This window comes from Danio rerio, chromosome 1 (assembly GCF_052040795.2).
Source record: "Danio rerio strain M-AB ecotype USA chromosome 1, GRCz13ab, whole genome shotgun sequence".
Classification (NCBI taxonomy): Eukaryota; Metazoa; Chordata; class Actinopteri; order Cypriniformes; family Danionidae; genus Danio; species Danio rerio.
In genome coordinates, this window is record NC_141021.1 from 36,012,485 (window position 1) to 36,027,504 (window position 15,020).

Here is a 15,020-nt window from a genome sequence, read left to right on the forward strand (position 1 = left end):
AGTAAAAAGTACTATTCTGGGTGAACTATGTCTTTAACATTACCTCGTCTTCCCTGGACTGCACATGTGCTTTTCAGCAGCTCTCGGTGTCGTCCAAAACATTACTTTCAGGAACGCGTGTAAAAGGCTCACAGTCGGTCACTCCCCCGAGCCCCTGTCTGTGCGGAGCCGCGTCCACGCGCGCGCCACCGCCAGCTGAAAGTTCCATTCTAACGTTTCCAACATTACGCGCAGCTTCACATCTGGACTCTCTAGTGCGCTTCACAAATCTGGCCATTTTCTAAGATTTTGGTTACTTATTTATACTATTCTAACGCATGGGAATACTAACAACTGGATCGTCCTTGCATTAAGAAGATTTTTTTTTCGTTAAGTAAATAATTTGCTGTCTGAGATAAATGGACTACCACATAATCTCTGGAGATGACGTTCTAAGGAGTGCTGCGGATCAAAATCATGCAGGAATTTAGGAAAACAACCTCTCTCTAAAATAAGGTTTGCTTGAATGAACTCTGAATGAATGAATTGCTGCAACAACGTCTGCTATATTTAAAGATTAGAAGCAATTGTTGACTTTTTGCAGTTGCTAGTGGTTACGGCTGTGAAGCAGAAGATGGGTCGCTTTTACGCTCAGATTTGGATAATGCTGATGTTGATAGCAGTGCCCGTAGCGGTACAGTGTTGCCCGCGGCCATGTGCGTGCCACCAGCCCGTCGAGGTGCACTGCACGTTCCGCTCTTTACTCACAGTGCCTGCTGGCGTGCCCAAACAGGTGGAGCGAATGAATTTGGGGTAAGGATGAGTGTGCTGTGCCATGAGATTATTTTTCTTATACAATGCTTTCTCATTTTCTACTTTTGATATCAACTTTCTTAAGAGAGCACTTTAATGCGCCCACTTAATTGATTAGCATGCAGTGCACGGTAATATGCTGAAACTGGATATTATCATTCGTTGTTTTTAGCCATTTAATCCAAGGGTTCATCTGTAGGTTAGCGGGAATTTCCCCTGGTGATGTTAAATGCCAGCGATATTTAGACATTTTTACAGGTGACTTACAACTATGTAGAATGGATTTGATTAACAGTTTTATTTGCAGTAAATTATATTACTGAGTTTTGGTTTGTATAATTGACTGTTTAACATAATATTAGTTGTTTTAACAGTAAAAAATATATACAAAATAACAAATTGATGTTTTAATCCACAAATCATGCAGTTGTGTACATTTCAACATAAAACACATAGGACAACTTGTTCTGACCATAAATGTAAGAAAATACAACTGTCCTATGAGCAAAGTCAAACTTTTAGGTTATAGCCTAGTTGTCTCATGACTGTATGTATAGCAGTGTAATTGCAGTTTTTTTTTACCCAACAGTAATTAAAATGTGTGGTTATACTGAAAATAACTTAAAAGCATACTTCACTAAATTATCTAACGAATAAAGGCAGTTGTGACCAAAATGCAAAACCACTGAAAGAAAAAAAAAAAAAGATATTTATGAATTTAGACTTTTTGATTATGTCTTTTGAAAACTATGTGTTGGTGACAGCCTGCTAATTTTGTAAGATTCTTAAATGCTAAAATGACATGAACCTATAGAGAAGATTTGTGAATGGCAGTGAAGTAACAACACTGATTATAATTTGTGACAATGATACCATTGGAATTTTTTCTTTAAGCAATGACTTGTTCAATTGATCAGGACATGTTACAAAATAAGTACCCAAAATATTAAATTGAACCTCCAAAAAAAGAATTGTAGCACAATTAAATATATTATTATCCCTTTCTTTTGTTCACTTAGGTTTAATACTATACATAAAATAACGTACAGCTCTTTTGCTGGGTTACGAAAAATGGAGCTTCTTTTAATGCATGGAAATAATGTGCATCAGATTCCTGATGGAACATTCCGTGACCTCATATCCCTTCAGGTACTGTCAAGTTTCTTCCTTCAGAAACCATTATTTCTGTGCTACTTTTGTTTGCAGTAATGCAACTTATATATATGGAACAGCTTTTACAATTAACTGATAACAATTTTAACACTGTTATATAATTGTAATATAAGTTAAGACAATATATCCATTTAAATGCTTCTTTCTCTTCAGATGCTGAAACTAAGCTATAATAAGCTGAAGTTATTAAGCAGACAAACCCTTATGGGTCTCTGGAGTCTCACTAGGTTGCACCTGGATCACAACAGACTTGAGTTCATCCACCCCGATGCATTCCAAGGTCTCACAAATCTTCGCCTTCTCCATCTGGAGGGCAACCAACTTCAGCAGCTCCACCCGGCCACCTTCTCCACTTTCTCTGTTCTTGGACACTTCCCAGTGTCAACCCTAAAACACTTGTACCTGTCAGATAATATACTGACCACACTGTCACAGAAGATGCTAGCAAGCATGCCCTACCTGGAGAGCCTCTCCCTGCATGGGAACCCCTGGACCTGTGACTGTCGCATGAGATGGTTCAACGAATGGAATAAAAATTCACAAGGTCATTATTATCATAATTGACAATATTACTGATGTTCAATGAGGATATTCTAAATAGGGGAAAGTGATATTGTGTGATCAGTATTACATATTATTATTATTGTTGTTGTTGTTGTTGTTATTATTAATATTGTTGTTGTTATTACAGAGCATTTCATGAAGTAATTACCTTTCACTGAATGTTCACTTTTTTCTAACCTTTACTTTTTTTTTTTTTTTTTCCAGGAGTGCTAAAATGTAAGAAAGACAAAGCCTATCCAAGTGGTCAACTATGCCCTTTGTGTTTCTCCCCAAAACAACTAAAGAAGAAACAGCTCCAAGAATTGGAGAAACCCACGTGCAATAGTCCCATCATCAGCATTTCTAATAGAGCCATTTCTTCAGAGGACACAGAAAGTGACCTCTTGACAATGGATGAATTTCGTCAACCCCTTGGCAATATTTCTCTTGGTCTGTCAGATGAACATGGACATCAAGTAGATTTGGAATGCCTTGTAATTGAGCCAAGAGAGCTTACTAGCATAGGCTGGGACTATGTTAACCAGTACCAAATATCAGTAAATTTGACTCTTACATTAGATTTGATATGTGGTATAGACAGGTCTAGTTATGAGAGGCTGTGGCGATTAATTGCTTATTACAGTGATGTTCCAGCTCACCTTCGAAGGGAAATAATGCTAAGCAAGGACCCTTATTTGAGCTACAGATATCGACAAGATATTGAAAGGGATGCTCTTTACTTCACAGGAGTAAAAGCCAATATTGCAGCTAACCCACCCTGGTTAATGCAGTCATCAATGGACCTCCAACTAAACAGACTTCAGTCAACAAGTAAAAATGTTCGGCTAATTCTCAGCACCTATATGACTGATGTAATGGAAAGAGAAACCATAAGAAAGCAGAGTCAAGGCTGGGTCTTAATTGAGTCCAAGAATGACACCAGAACAATGCAAGCTGCTGTCGTGGGAAGTCCTGCTAAAATAAACTGTACCGTTCATAGCTCAGGGAATGAGTCAGTAAAATGGATGCTTCCTGATGGCTCTACTATAGAAACACCTTATCGCAATAGCGAAAATAGGCTTTCAGCATCAAGTTCTGGTCTTCTTGAAATCAAGTCTCTTGATCATTCTGACTCAGGAGTCTACTACTGTATTGCACAGGTTTCAGACGACCTTACTGTCTTCCCTTTCCGCTTGACAGTGGAGGAATCCTCCAGCCCACCTCCTGGAGGTGAAGGAATAACTGAGCCAGTTACAGGATTTGCAGGTGAACCTTTCTCTCTTCCATGTGCTGCCACTGGATCACCTGATGCTGATATACACTGGATTCTCCCTAATGGCAGCATTGTTAACAAGTGGCTGAACATTTCCAGGATATCTGTGGCTTCAAATGGATCTTTGGTTATTCAAAACAGTCAGCTTTCAGACAACGGATACTATAAATGTGTAGCAGGAAACCAGCATGGGATGGATACTTTGGCAACAAAACTCATAATATCAAGGCCACCAGGGATACCGGCCTTACGGAAGTACTCCAGTAGCCCTCAACCTGCTGAGGGAGTTTCAACCAAAATAAATATCCTTATGACAAACGATATGGAATCGTCTGGGGATAATGAACCTGAAGATTTTTTGGCGAAAGCACTTGCAAAGAAAGTAGAAATACCAAATCGACGAAGGATCCCAAATATGGGAATAAGAGGAGGTCATCCATCTAGAAATTCCTGGAGACACGCTTCTACACCAAGAAGGAGAGTAGGTACCCAAGTGATAGAAAGAGCTAACACTGTAGATTCAAGAAGAAGAATTAGCATGTTAAAGAACCAAATAGACCCAAAACACTGGGCAAGCATTTTGTCAAAGGTTCGTAGTGGAGGAAATGATACAAAAGCAACTACTCCAAACTATGCTCAGACCAGTACAAACAAAATACAGGAGTCAGAGCAAAACACAAAGCAGTCAGAAATTGTTAACAAGATTGAAGGATCATCTTCAGAATTTACAACAACAAGACCACCAGTAAAGGATGCCACAGTGTCACAGATGCCCGATGGGGCTACTGAGTTCAACTTGGATATTAGGGCTCTGGATTATGAGAATACAAGACATGTTATATACCAGATAGCCACTCCTGAAACTGTTCCAAATTCAGATTTGTTTACAGACATCACACAACCCACAGTTGGACCACAGATGACCCGATTTACTGTGGGAGATTCGGGGATTTCAAAAAGAGTAGCAATGAGCACTGTGTGGAGCACAACGTCATATGGAACCCATTTACAGGAAAACCAAAGCCACACAATGGATAGTGGCAGAGTAACTGAAGCAATTCAACAGTTTGATGGCAAATATGACGTAGAAAACAGAGTTGTGCAAAACCAAGAGCATGTGGGACAGGTTTATCAGAGAGGAACGGATCACAGTTTAGCATCAACCACAGTAAAATCCATTACAGAGCCAAGTAAAGAAACTGCTGTGTACTCATTAACTGAAACTCTAACTACAATTAAGCAAGGACCACAAACTCTGCAAAAGCACATAACTCAAGAGAAACATGTCTCAGAAATTCCACTGATTCTTTCTGTGACACCAACCACCAAACCCACTTCAGGACGTAAAGCAACCTTTACTAATTCACTTAATGTTTCCTCCTCACATGCTAGGAACACATCCAGTTTGAGGAGGAGAAACGGTGGAAGACGTAGAAAGACTAATAGAGTTAAAACTAGGACAAACAGTTCTAAATCTTCACTATATATCACAGACATCACCCCACAGCCCAATTTTTCAAGTTTGGAGGTCACAAATGGACTTCCAGTTGTTACTAAGACAACTGCATCCTCAAAAACTAAAATAGAAACTCCACAGGCCAACAGTGTAGTGGCCAAGATTAATACTACTGTTCCAATAACTGACATTCAACCACCGTCACTAGGCAATATGACTCATGAAAAGAACACAAATTCATTATACAGTGGCAGGAATCGCAAAACTCATAAATCTCTATCCCAAGTAAAAGTATCTATGACAAAAGATAGACATTCATCTAATTATATGTCAACTGGAGAAATTAAAAGCACTACAGCAGTACCAGTTTTTCCATCAACTTTTAGTAATTTTAAAAAAGAACAAGAAAAACAAACTATATTGAATGGGGAAAAATCGGGTGTTTCCCACCATATTCCACCTCTGAAGGCAACCATTCATGAGGAGTTTACAACCATCCATGCCCCTGCACCTAAAATATTTGAAGAGACTGAACAGGAAATCATTACAGGAGAACCCAGTTTAGGACCAACATCAGACTACTTCCATGCACTATTGGACGAATTTCTAATTGAAAGTACAGTGAAAACACACAATCAACATAATCCAACAAAGCCACCAAAAATTATTCCACCAGATAAAGAGCTTGAAGGAAGTTTTCCCATGAAACAATTATCTTCATTATCCCCTAGTACCCAATATAACATTATCCAAAATAATTTGGATTTCTCACAAGGTCCAGCTACATCAGTCACTCCAGTTTTTGAGGCACATCAGAGTTCAATAATAGTACATGAAACAACAAAACCAACCAGGCTTCCATCTGTAAGCACTGATAAAAGAGAAGTTACTGCTTTTAACATGCCAGTTTCAAAAGCTAACATACTTGCAACAACAATATCTACAACAGCCATCAAGCCTCCTACAGTACATACATATATGCTTTACCCTACTACACCTACTTCTGAACCCATTTTAGGTGAATCATACAATGAAAATCACATTCCTTATGATGACAAAAACAGATTTGTAACAACAGGCCAGGAAAACATTAGTAAGGCAGAACTTAGCAAAACATACATAAGGGCAAGGCCTCCAGTCACACAATTTCCTTATCAATTAACCAGTGCCTCCAAGGAGACAGGATCTCAAGAATTAGGGAAAAGCATCCGCAAAAAGACAACAACAAAAAGACCCACAACTACACCACTTAACTTAACTTTAATAGCATCTGTACCCCTGCAAAAACTTCCTGGCAGGCTGGGTGTTCAGGGCAGAGGAAGCTCTTCTGAGCATTACACAACATCAGAAGGACTTCAACAAAGACCAACAGCATTGCCTGAGGGCAGAGGCCGACCTCAGATTACCAGCACAAACATAAGATCAGTAACAGCACATGCCGAGACTAATGCCTATTTACCATGTATGGCTGTGGGAAAACCCCATCCCTTCCTTACCTGGACTAAAGTATCTACAGGTAAGTCTTATACTTTTGAAATAACTTATGATGACATTTCAATACACAATATTCATGCATAGATTGAGGCATTGATAATGTAGCTCTGAAATAATTCTGTTTTCCTGCAGGAGCTAGTATCTCACAGAACACCAGGTTTCAGAGATTTGAGGTCTCCTCTAATGGTACACTTATAATCCACAAGGTAATTCCTCTGGACCAAGGCCAATACCTCTGCAGTGTTCAAAACCAATTTGGAGAGGACAGGATTGTAGTTAATTTAATAGTTCTGGCTGAGCATCCTAGAGTGCTACAGCCTCGTTATAGAGAAGCCACGGCATACCTTGGACAAACGATTGAGTTTGAATGTCAGTCAAAAGGGCATCCGCAGCCTCGAATTACCTGGGTCTTACCTAATAAGGAAGTTGTACATTCAAGTGTACCTACACATGGCACTCCTGAACACATGATCTCAGTTTTACCTAATGGCACACTTCACATGAAGTCAATTAATCAGATGGATCGAGGAATTTATAAATGCATTGCTAGCAATGCTGCAGGTGCTGATGCCATATCTGTTCGGCTGACTGTTGCTACTTTGGCACCCATCATTCAGCAGCTAAGCCTTGAGAATGTCACTTTTCCAGAGGGAAGCACAGTCTACTTTAATTGCTCAGCCAGGGGTGCCCCTCCACCTTCTATTAACTGGATCACACCTGATGGCATGCAGCTTCATCCCTCACAATTTATTAATGGACGTAACTTGTTTGTTTTTCCCAATGGGACACTCCATCTTCATAGTCTCTCTCTAACAGATGCAGGGAGGTATGAATGCTCAGTTACTAATGTCATCGGCAATGCAAGAAGGGCCATTATTTTGACTGTAAGGAAGTCCATGAAGTACTCAAGAGCCAAGATTACATTCTCATCTCCTCAAAAAACAGATGTAGTCTACGGAGGCAGGTTGCACCTGGACTGTATTACATCAGGGAATCCAGAACCCAGGATCATCTGGAGGACTCCATCTAAAAAGCTTGTGGATGCTCACTACAGGTAATATAAACACTTCACTGAAGCACATCTCCTTTGCAGGAAAGCACATTCTGGGTTTATATAAAAAGGTGCACATGTCTTCTGTATTCCTTTCTTTTTCCTCTCCCTTTGCATTTCTTTTGATTCATGAGGCTTGCACTTAGACACAGAGTTTCATAAGTTTGCATCTTGTTTTGACTGATCAGACATTTTAAACTTTGCATGCAAATTTAACACTCTAATTGTTCCTCTAACAGAAGGATTGTTTTGATTAAAAAAAAATGTCCTCAGAAGTGCAACAGTAAATAAAAAAGTAACATTTTACATTACATTGATCAAATTGCAGTTACTCGGAAATAATAATAATGCATCTGTATGTTTTTCTATATTTCAGTTATGATTCAAGGATCAAAGTGTCTGCTAATGGTACATTATCCATAATATCTGTGACAGAAAAAGAAGATGGGGAATACCTCTGCGTTGCTCGCAACAAAATCGGGGATGATTTTGTACCCTTTAAGGTCAGCATCATGGCAAAACCTGCTAAAATTGAGCAGAAGACAGAGGCTGATAGGAAGGTGATGTATGGAGATAACCTAAAAGTTGACTGTGTGGCATCTGGATTACCCAACCCTAAAATTCAGTGGGCACTTCCTGATGGTACTATGATTAACAGTGTCATTAAGTCTGAGCGCAATGTTGGCAGTCGAACTCGCAGGTATGTTGTCTTTGACAATGGAACTCTCCTCTTGAATGAAGTAGGGATGCATGAAGAGGGTAACTATACTTGCTATGCTGAGAACCAAGTTGGAAAAGATGAGATGAACGTGCATGTTAAAGTGGTTGCAGATGTTCCTGTGATTGTGAATAAGACACAAGATGTCATCAGGGTGCTCTATGGAGAATCTGTCTCTTTGCAGTGCAGTGCCAAAGGTGAGCCAACACCCCTTGTATTGTGGTTCTCACCCACTAATAGAGCCATCACTTCATCTTCAGACAAGTATTTTATACACAACAATGGGACTCTAATTATTAAGAAAGTTCAGAGATTTGATGGTGGGAACTACATATGTCTTGCCAGGAACAGTGCAGGGCAAGATCGCAAAGTGACCAGGGTAGAAATCCTTGTCTCTCCACCTGCAATTAATGGCTTCAAAGGCACCACAAACTCACTGAGAGTGTCTAGTGTTAGAGATCAGAGGAAACTGATCGATTGTGACGCTACTGGTACCCCTGCCCCACGAGTCATGTGGGTTCTTCCAGAGAATGTTGTACTTCCTGCACCATATTATGGCAGTCGAATGACTGTATATCGCAATGGCACTTTGGATATCCGTTCAGTGAGAATGACAGATTCAGGTCAGTTAGCCTGCATTGCTCGTAATGAGGGAGGCGAAACAAAGTTCATTGTTCAGCTCCATGTAACAGATATTTTAGACAAGCCAAAACTTAAGAGTCCTAAAATGGAGACATTTTTACTGACTGTGGGCAGGACTATAAACCTGAACTGTTCATTTGAGATTTCACCAACCCTACAGCTAACCTGGATCCTTCAAAATGGCTCCCCGCTTCAAAGTGGTGCACAGTTCAATAAATTCCTACACAGAGCTGATGGGACTTTGGTCATCAGTAATCCTGCTCTTTCAGAGTCAGGCACATATCGTTGTTTGGGACGCAATGCTGCTGGGATGGTTGAAAGAACTGTCACGTTAATTCCAGGGCACAAGCCAGAGATCAGTAATAGGTATAACTCACCTGTTAGTATCATTAATGGGCAGAGTTTAAATCTGCACTGCATGTCAAACACTGATTCTGTCCACCTTACCTGGACCCTGCCAAGCGGAATGATCTTAAACCGACCTCAGAGAGCAGGTCGTTATGCTGTTCTTCCCAACGGAACCCTTTCTATCCAACAGGCCTCTGTCCATGACAGGGGCTCATACACATGTAGGGCCTCAAATGAATATGGCAGCTCCCTCTTATCTGTCCCAGTCATCATTATTGCATATCCACCACGTATCACTAGTGGTCCGGCTCCTGCTACCTATGCCAAAAGAGGAGTTGCAGTTCAACTTAATTGCTTGGCCATAGGTATCCCCAAAGCAGAAGTAGCATGGGAGACCCCCGATCGAACACGGCTTATTGTCAGCCCCCAACCACGGCTTATTGGAAACAAGTATCTCCATCCTCAGGGTTCCTTAATCATCCAGAATCCGACAACAAAAGATGCAGGATTGTATAGATGCACAGCCAGAAATGTAGTTGGGGTTGACACAAAGGGTACTTACCTTTATGTGTACTGAAAAAATACAACCATCTACAGGTCATATGCCCAAGGAACTGCGACGTTAAGCTGAAACACAGCTTGATAGTAATAGCATTTGTCAATGTGAAATATAGAATGAAATCAGATCCATCAAAAATATATACAGTTGCATGGTCAGAATTATTAGACCCCCCTTTGAAATTTTCTTTCTTTTTTAAATATTTTGCAAATTATGTTTAACAGAGCAAGGACATTTTCACAGAAGGCCTGATAATGTTTTTTCTTTCTTTTTTAAAAACATTTTAAGATCAAAAATAGCCCCTTTAAGCTATATATTTTTTGATAATCTACAGAACAAACCATCGCTATACAATAACTTGCCTAATTACTCTAACCTACCTAGTTAACATAATTAACCTAAGTCTTTAAATGCCACTTTAAGCTGTATAGAAGTGTCTTGAAAAATATCTAGTAAAATATTATTTACTGTCATCATGGCACAGATAAAATGAATGAGTTATTAAAAAATGAGTTATGAAAACGATTATGTTTAGAAATGTGTTGAAATAATCTTCTCTCAGTTAAAAAGAAATTGGGGAAAAAATAAACAGGGGGGCTAATAATTCCGACTTCAACTGTATATAAAAATTGGTGCTATTGGATAAAAGTTTGCAGGTAAAATATTCCAGAATGTAAAAATAAAGTAATAATAATATGTTCTATACTTCAAAAGCTTGGTATGAGATTTTCCATGTTCACTGTTTGACAATGACAGTTTATGTCTAAATGTATAAATAATATATATATATTATATATTTGTAACCGTGAAGAAAAAACATAAATTATGTTTTCTGTTTTATGGAAGCCAATAATGCAGCATATAGCATATTAAAAGCAGGGATACATTTGTTTTAATGATACTTCAAATTAAAAAAATAAAAATGAAACAAACTTATTATACAATAAACTTTCAAATTTAAGCACAATTTCTGACAAATAATCTGAAACAATAAAGGCTAGGAAAAGATGTCTAACGATTGTTCTAACGCATTGCATAATCTACATTCTCATGCAGCGCTTAAGAAATCAGGTTCAAAGTTGACGCGGTGCTTTTTTTGTAATACTTATTTGTCCAGTTGTAACATTTTAAATTATTTGTCTTTTCAAATGTACTTCTATTTTGCATATTTTTTAATAAAGATGAGTTTTAATAAAATAAAAAAATAAATAAAATGATATCCTCTCTGTACTTTTATTTCACTCAGGAAACCTCAAGTTTATCATTCATTTTGCAAAAAAATGTGGGTGTGTCTGAGTATGGTCTGCAGGAATTTTTTTTTTTGTCTAAAAGATTAATGAATTAATATGGTATTTATTATTATTATTATTATTATTATTATTATTATTAATTATTATTATTATTATTATTATTATTATTAATTATTATTATTATTATTATTATTACTATTATTATTATGTAAGCTATAGCTTAATTGTTTTCTCAAACATAATAAAGGCTCTCATTCGCTTATTTATTTTATTTATTTTTTATTTTATTTATTTATTTATTTTAAGTTTATTTCTATAACATATTTTAAGCAACTGTGTCAGTACTCATTTAAATTAAAGAGACAAACTCAAATTTTATTATGTAGATTATGTTTTCCCAAGATATTTAACTGTGTAAACCTAGATATTATTATTATTATCTTTATTACTATTAGTATTCATTATCAGCATAAGCACATAAACTAATGACATTATATTATGATTTTAAAATTATAGTAAATATTAATCACACTGTCTCTGCTGTAGTTTTTGTAACCCAATTGAATTGATTTTTTTTTTTTTTTTTTTTGTAGTGATAATGCAAAAATGTTGTCACTGTAATGCCAAATAATAATTTAAATGCCAAATAATAAATGTATTGGCAATGTTTACATTACTACAGAATGACTCTGAAATTAATCCGATCTCTCTTTTGACAGGGATCATTTCAAATGATGTGACTAATATTTTGTATTGAAGCAGATCAAATGAAAGATGCTCTCTAATTGATTGAGCAACATAAATGGTTCATGACTTCAAAGAGCTGTCGTTAAAGGGTAATAAATGGACCCAATATTAAAACATGGGGATCAAGGGTTTCAAAACATGGTTTATGTTGCCTTTGACTTTGTCTGGTCTTTAAGTTTGCCTACCATAAAAGTCTGTGGTGTCTGGCAGTTAAGATTAGAGACAGACTTCCAACAAATCTGGGGAGACATGAATGTGTTGGCAAATGTTCGATAGATGTTTAAACATTAAAGGTTGTACAGTGATGATGCACAAGAAGTTTTTTGTCTGAAGTTCTTAGAGATGATACAGCTAGCGTGTCTAAAGCCTGACCTCTAGAGGCAAGAAAAAAACGTTTTTTTTTTTTTTTTTCATTTATCTCAGTGTTTCCTTAGCAGCTCACATTGTATTTTCAATGCTTCGTTAAGACAATACAGGTGAATAGTGTGAATAATTATCACTACTATATTTCCTCCAAGAACACAATTTTTGTATGTCAAATTTGTCACAATTTTTTTTAATAATGCATCCATAAATATCTTAATATCTAGTATTTTTTTTTTAAAGTTCGAACGCTTTTATTTTCAATAGTTGCAATGTTTCTGTGCTTGTTCTGAATGTTTTTACGTGGGATATGTTCATACAAACAATAAAATGAATGAATAAATTTATATATATATATATATATATATATATATATATATATATATATATATATATATATTATTATTATTATTATTATTAATTAATTTATATATATATGTTCATTCATTTTCTTGTCGGCTTTGTCCCTTTATTAATCTGGGGTCGCCACAGCGGAATGAAGCGCCACCTTATCCAGCACGTTTTTATGCAGAGGATGCCCTTCCAGCTGCACTCATTCACACTCATACACTACGGACAATTTGGCCTCCCCAATTCACCTGTACTGCATGTCTTTGGACTGTGGGGGAAACTGAAGCACCCGGAGGAAACCCACACGAATGCAGGGAGAACAAGCAAACTCCACACAGAAACACCAACTCTTTTTTTTTCTTGCTGTGAGGCGACAGCACTACCTACTGCGCCACTGTGTCACCCCATATATATATATATATATTGAAATTTTCTTCTAAAATTAGCATTTTTCTCTGAATCGTGTGTAGGTTAAGAAATGTTGTTTTCATAGAGATGAAGGTCTTTTCATTGACTTTGAAGTGAAATAACTGAACATAAACATAGGAGGCTGAGAAAAATACATATTTTTTGGAGAAAATATCAGATGGCCTTTAGAGGTTTTAGCATCTGAACTCTTCGTGTGTGTGTATATATATATATATATATATATATATATATATATATATATATATATATATATATAGGGAGTGTTGTCACCTCACACCAAGAAGGTCGCTGGTTCGAGCCTCGGCTGAGTTGGTTGGCATTTCTGTGTGGAGTTTGCATGTTCTCCCTGTGTTTGCGTGAGTTTCCCCTGGGTGCTCTGGCTTCCCCCACAGTCCAAAGACATGTGGTACAGGTGAATTTGGGTAGGCTAAATTGTCCATAGTTTATGTGTGTGAATGAGGGTGTATGGATGTTTCTCAGAGATGGGTTGCAGCTGGAAGGGCGTCCATTGTGCAAAACATATGGTGGAGAAGTTGCCGGTTCATTCTGCTGTGGCGACCCCAGATATATATATATATATATATATATATATATACATATATATATATATATATATATATATATATATATATATATATATATATATGAAACATTATATAATATATAATTCTTCAACTACAGGCACTTTTATGTCCTTTGATCATATATCCAAAAAAATATTTAATTTTGTTCAAACTCCTCCTAATTTGTCAAACTAACAATAAAACCTACTTTTAAAAAAAATACTACCTGTCTATTACATTTATTTTTATATAATATTCAACCTCCTTTTAGGTGTCAAAACGTTCGAGGTTACAGAAGTAACCCTTCGTTCCCCGAGGAGGGGAACGGAAGTGCCATGAATGGGAGGATTCGGATCAGAAGCCGCTTATCTGGAGAGTATTGAACGGGCCAATGAATGAAATTAATTGGCAGCGTAAGCTTGCGCAGGTGTGCGACATCTGCAATCATCTCAGCATATAAGCACACCTGAAGCCAGCAGACGCCATCCTTTTAAGCTGAAGAGACTTTCAAACAGCTAAGGGACAGTCATTATGGCGACGGAATATGGCACTTCCGTTCCCCTCCTCGGGGAACGAAGGGTTACTTCTGTAACCTCGAACGTTCCCCTTCGGTTGGGGAACTTCAGTGCCATGAATGGGAGAATATGGAAAGCGCCATAATGACTGCACCTTACCAACACCCCCGATGAGGAGATAGTCAAGCAAGCGTGACGCACCCACATCATGGGGGGCGCGGTCCTCCAACGTGTCCCTGGCCCTAATTTATCCTACTTCAACAGAAGTTTTACGGATTTAGATATATTTTTTGGGAAGTCGTGAGCATCTAGATAATTCTAGGAAATACGACAGTACGTTGGGAAGCGTGCAATCCCGATAGGGAGGACGCTGCGGAGGCCATCCGTTACCCAAGGGGGGGATAGATGGCAGAATTTACCTATGGACTAGCCCTAAAAAGGGGGAGTACGCATAGCAAAGAGTGGTTAGCGGAGAGGGAAGACACGGGTCCGCCCAGGGGGGGGACTTAACCGTGGCGGAATAAGCATATGGGATCGCCTAGTGGGGATCACGCATAGCAGGCACCTATACCCAAAACGCGGGCTGACCAGCGGGCAGACCTACAACGTAGTGGGCCAGCAAGTGACTCCTCCGCTGAGTCAGTGCTGGGGGCCACGGAGGAATCTGCAGGGCTCACCTGACGGGGAACTTTACTGACAGATAAAAAAGGCGCACGTACCTCCGTGTTAGGGAGAATGGCGCAGCAAGCGTGT

General features: G+C 38.2%; 1 protein-coding gene across 2 annotated transcripts; it reads left to right on the forward strand.

Annotated features, from left to right (window-relative positions):
• The first annotated feature begins 206 nt into the window (after nucleotides 1-206).
• mxra5a (matrix-remodelling associated 5a) lies at nucleotides 207-10,972 on the forward strand. Of its 2 annotated transcripts, XM_087237310.1 has the most exons (7): nucleotides 207-495; nucleotides 584-792; nucleotides 1,812-1,941; nucleotides 2,119-2,509; nucleotides 2,734-6,753; nucleotides 6,864-7,785; nucleotides 8,159-10,972. In XM_087237310.1, exons 2-7 carry the CDS (start codon nucleotides 614-616, stop codon nucleotides 10,065-10,067), a joined length of 7,551 nt encoding a protein of 2,516 aa, XP_087093436.1. In that variant the 5' UTR covers nucleotides 207-495; nucleotides 584-613; the 3' UTR covers nucleotides 10,068-10,972. The 2 variants fall into 2 exon arrangements, with proteins under 2 accessions (XP_087093436.1, XP_087093435.1); XM_087237309.1 differs by having other exon boundaries at nucleotides 207-792.
• The last annotated feature ends 4,048 nt before the right edge of the window (nucleotides 10,973-15,020 follow it).

Coding starts and splice junctions, on each gene's coding strand:
- mxra5a (XM_087237309.1), top strand. CDS start 614: ATGGGTCGCTTTTACGCTCAGATTTGGATAATGCTGATGTTGATAGCA. Junction 793..1,811: donor GTGGAGCGAATGAATTTGGG/GTAAGGATGAGT, acceptor TTGTTCACTTAG/GTTTAATACTATACATAAAA. Junction 7,786..8,158: donor CTTGTGGATGCTCACTACAG/GTAATATAAACA, acceptor TCTATATTTCAG/TTATGATTCAAGGATCAAAG.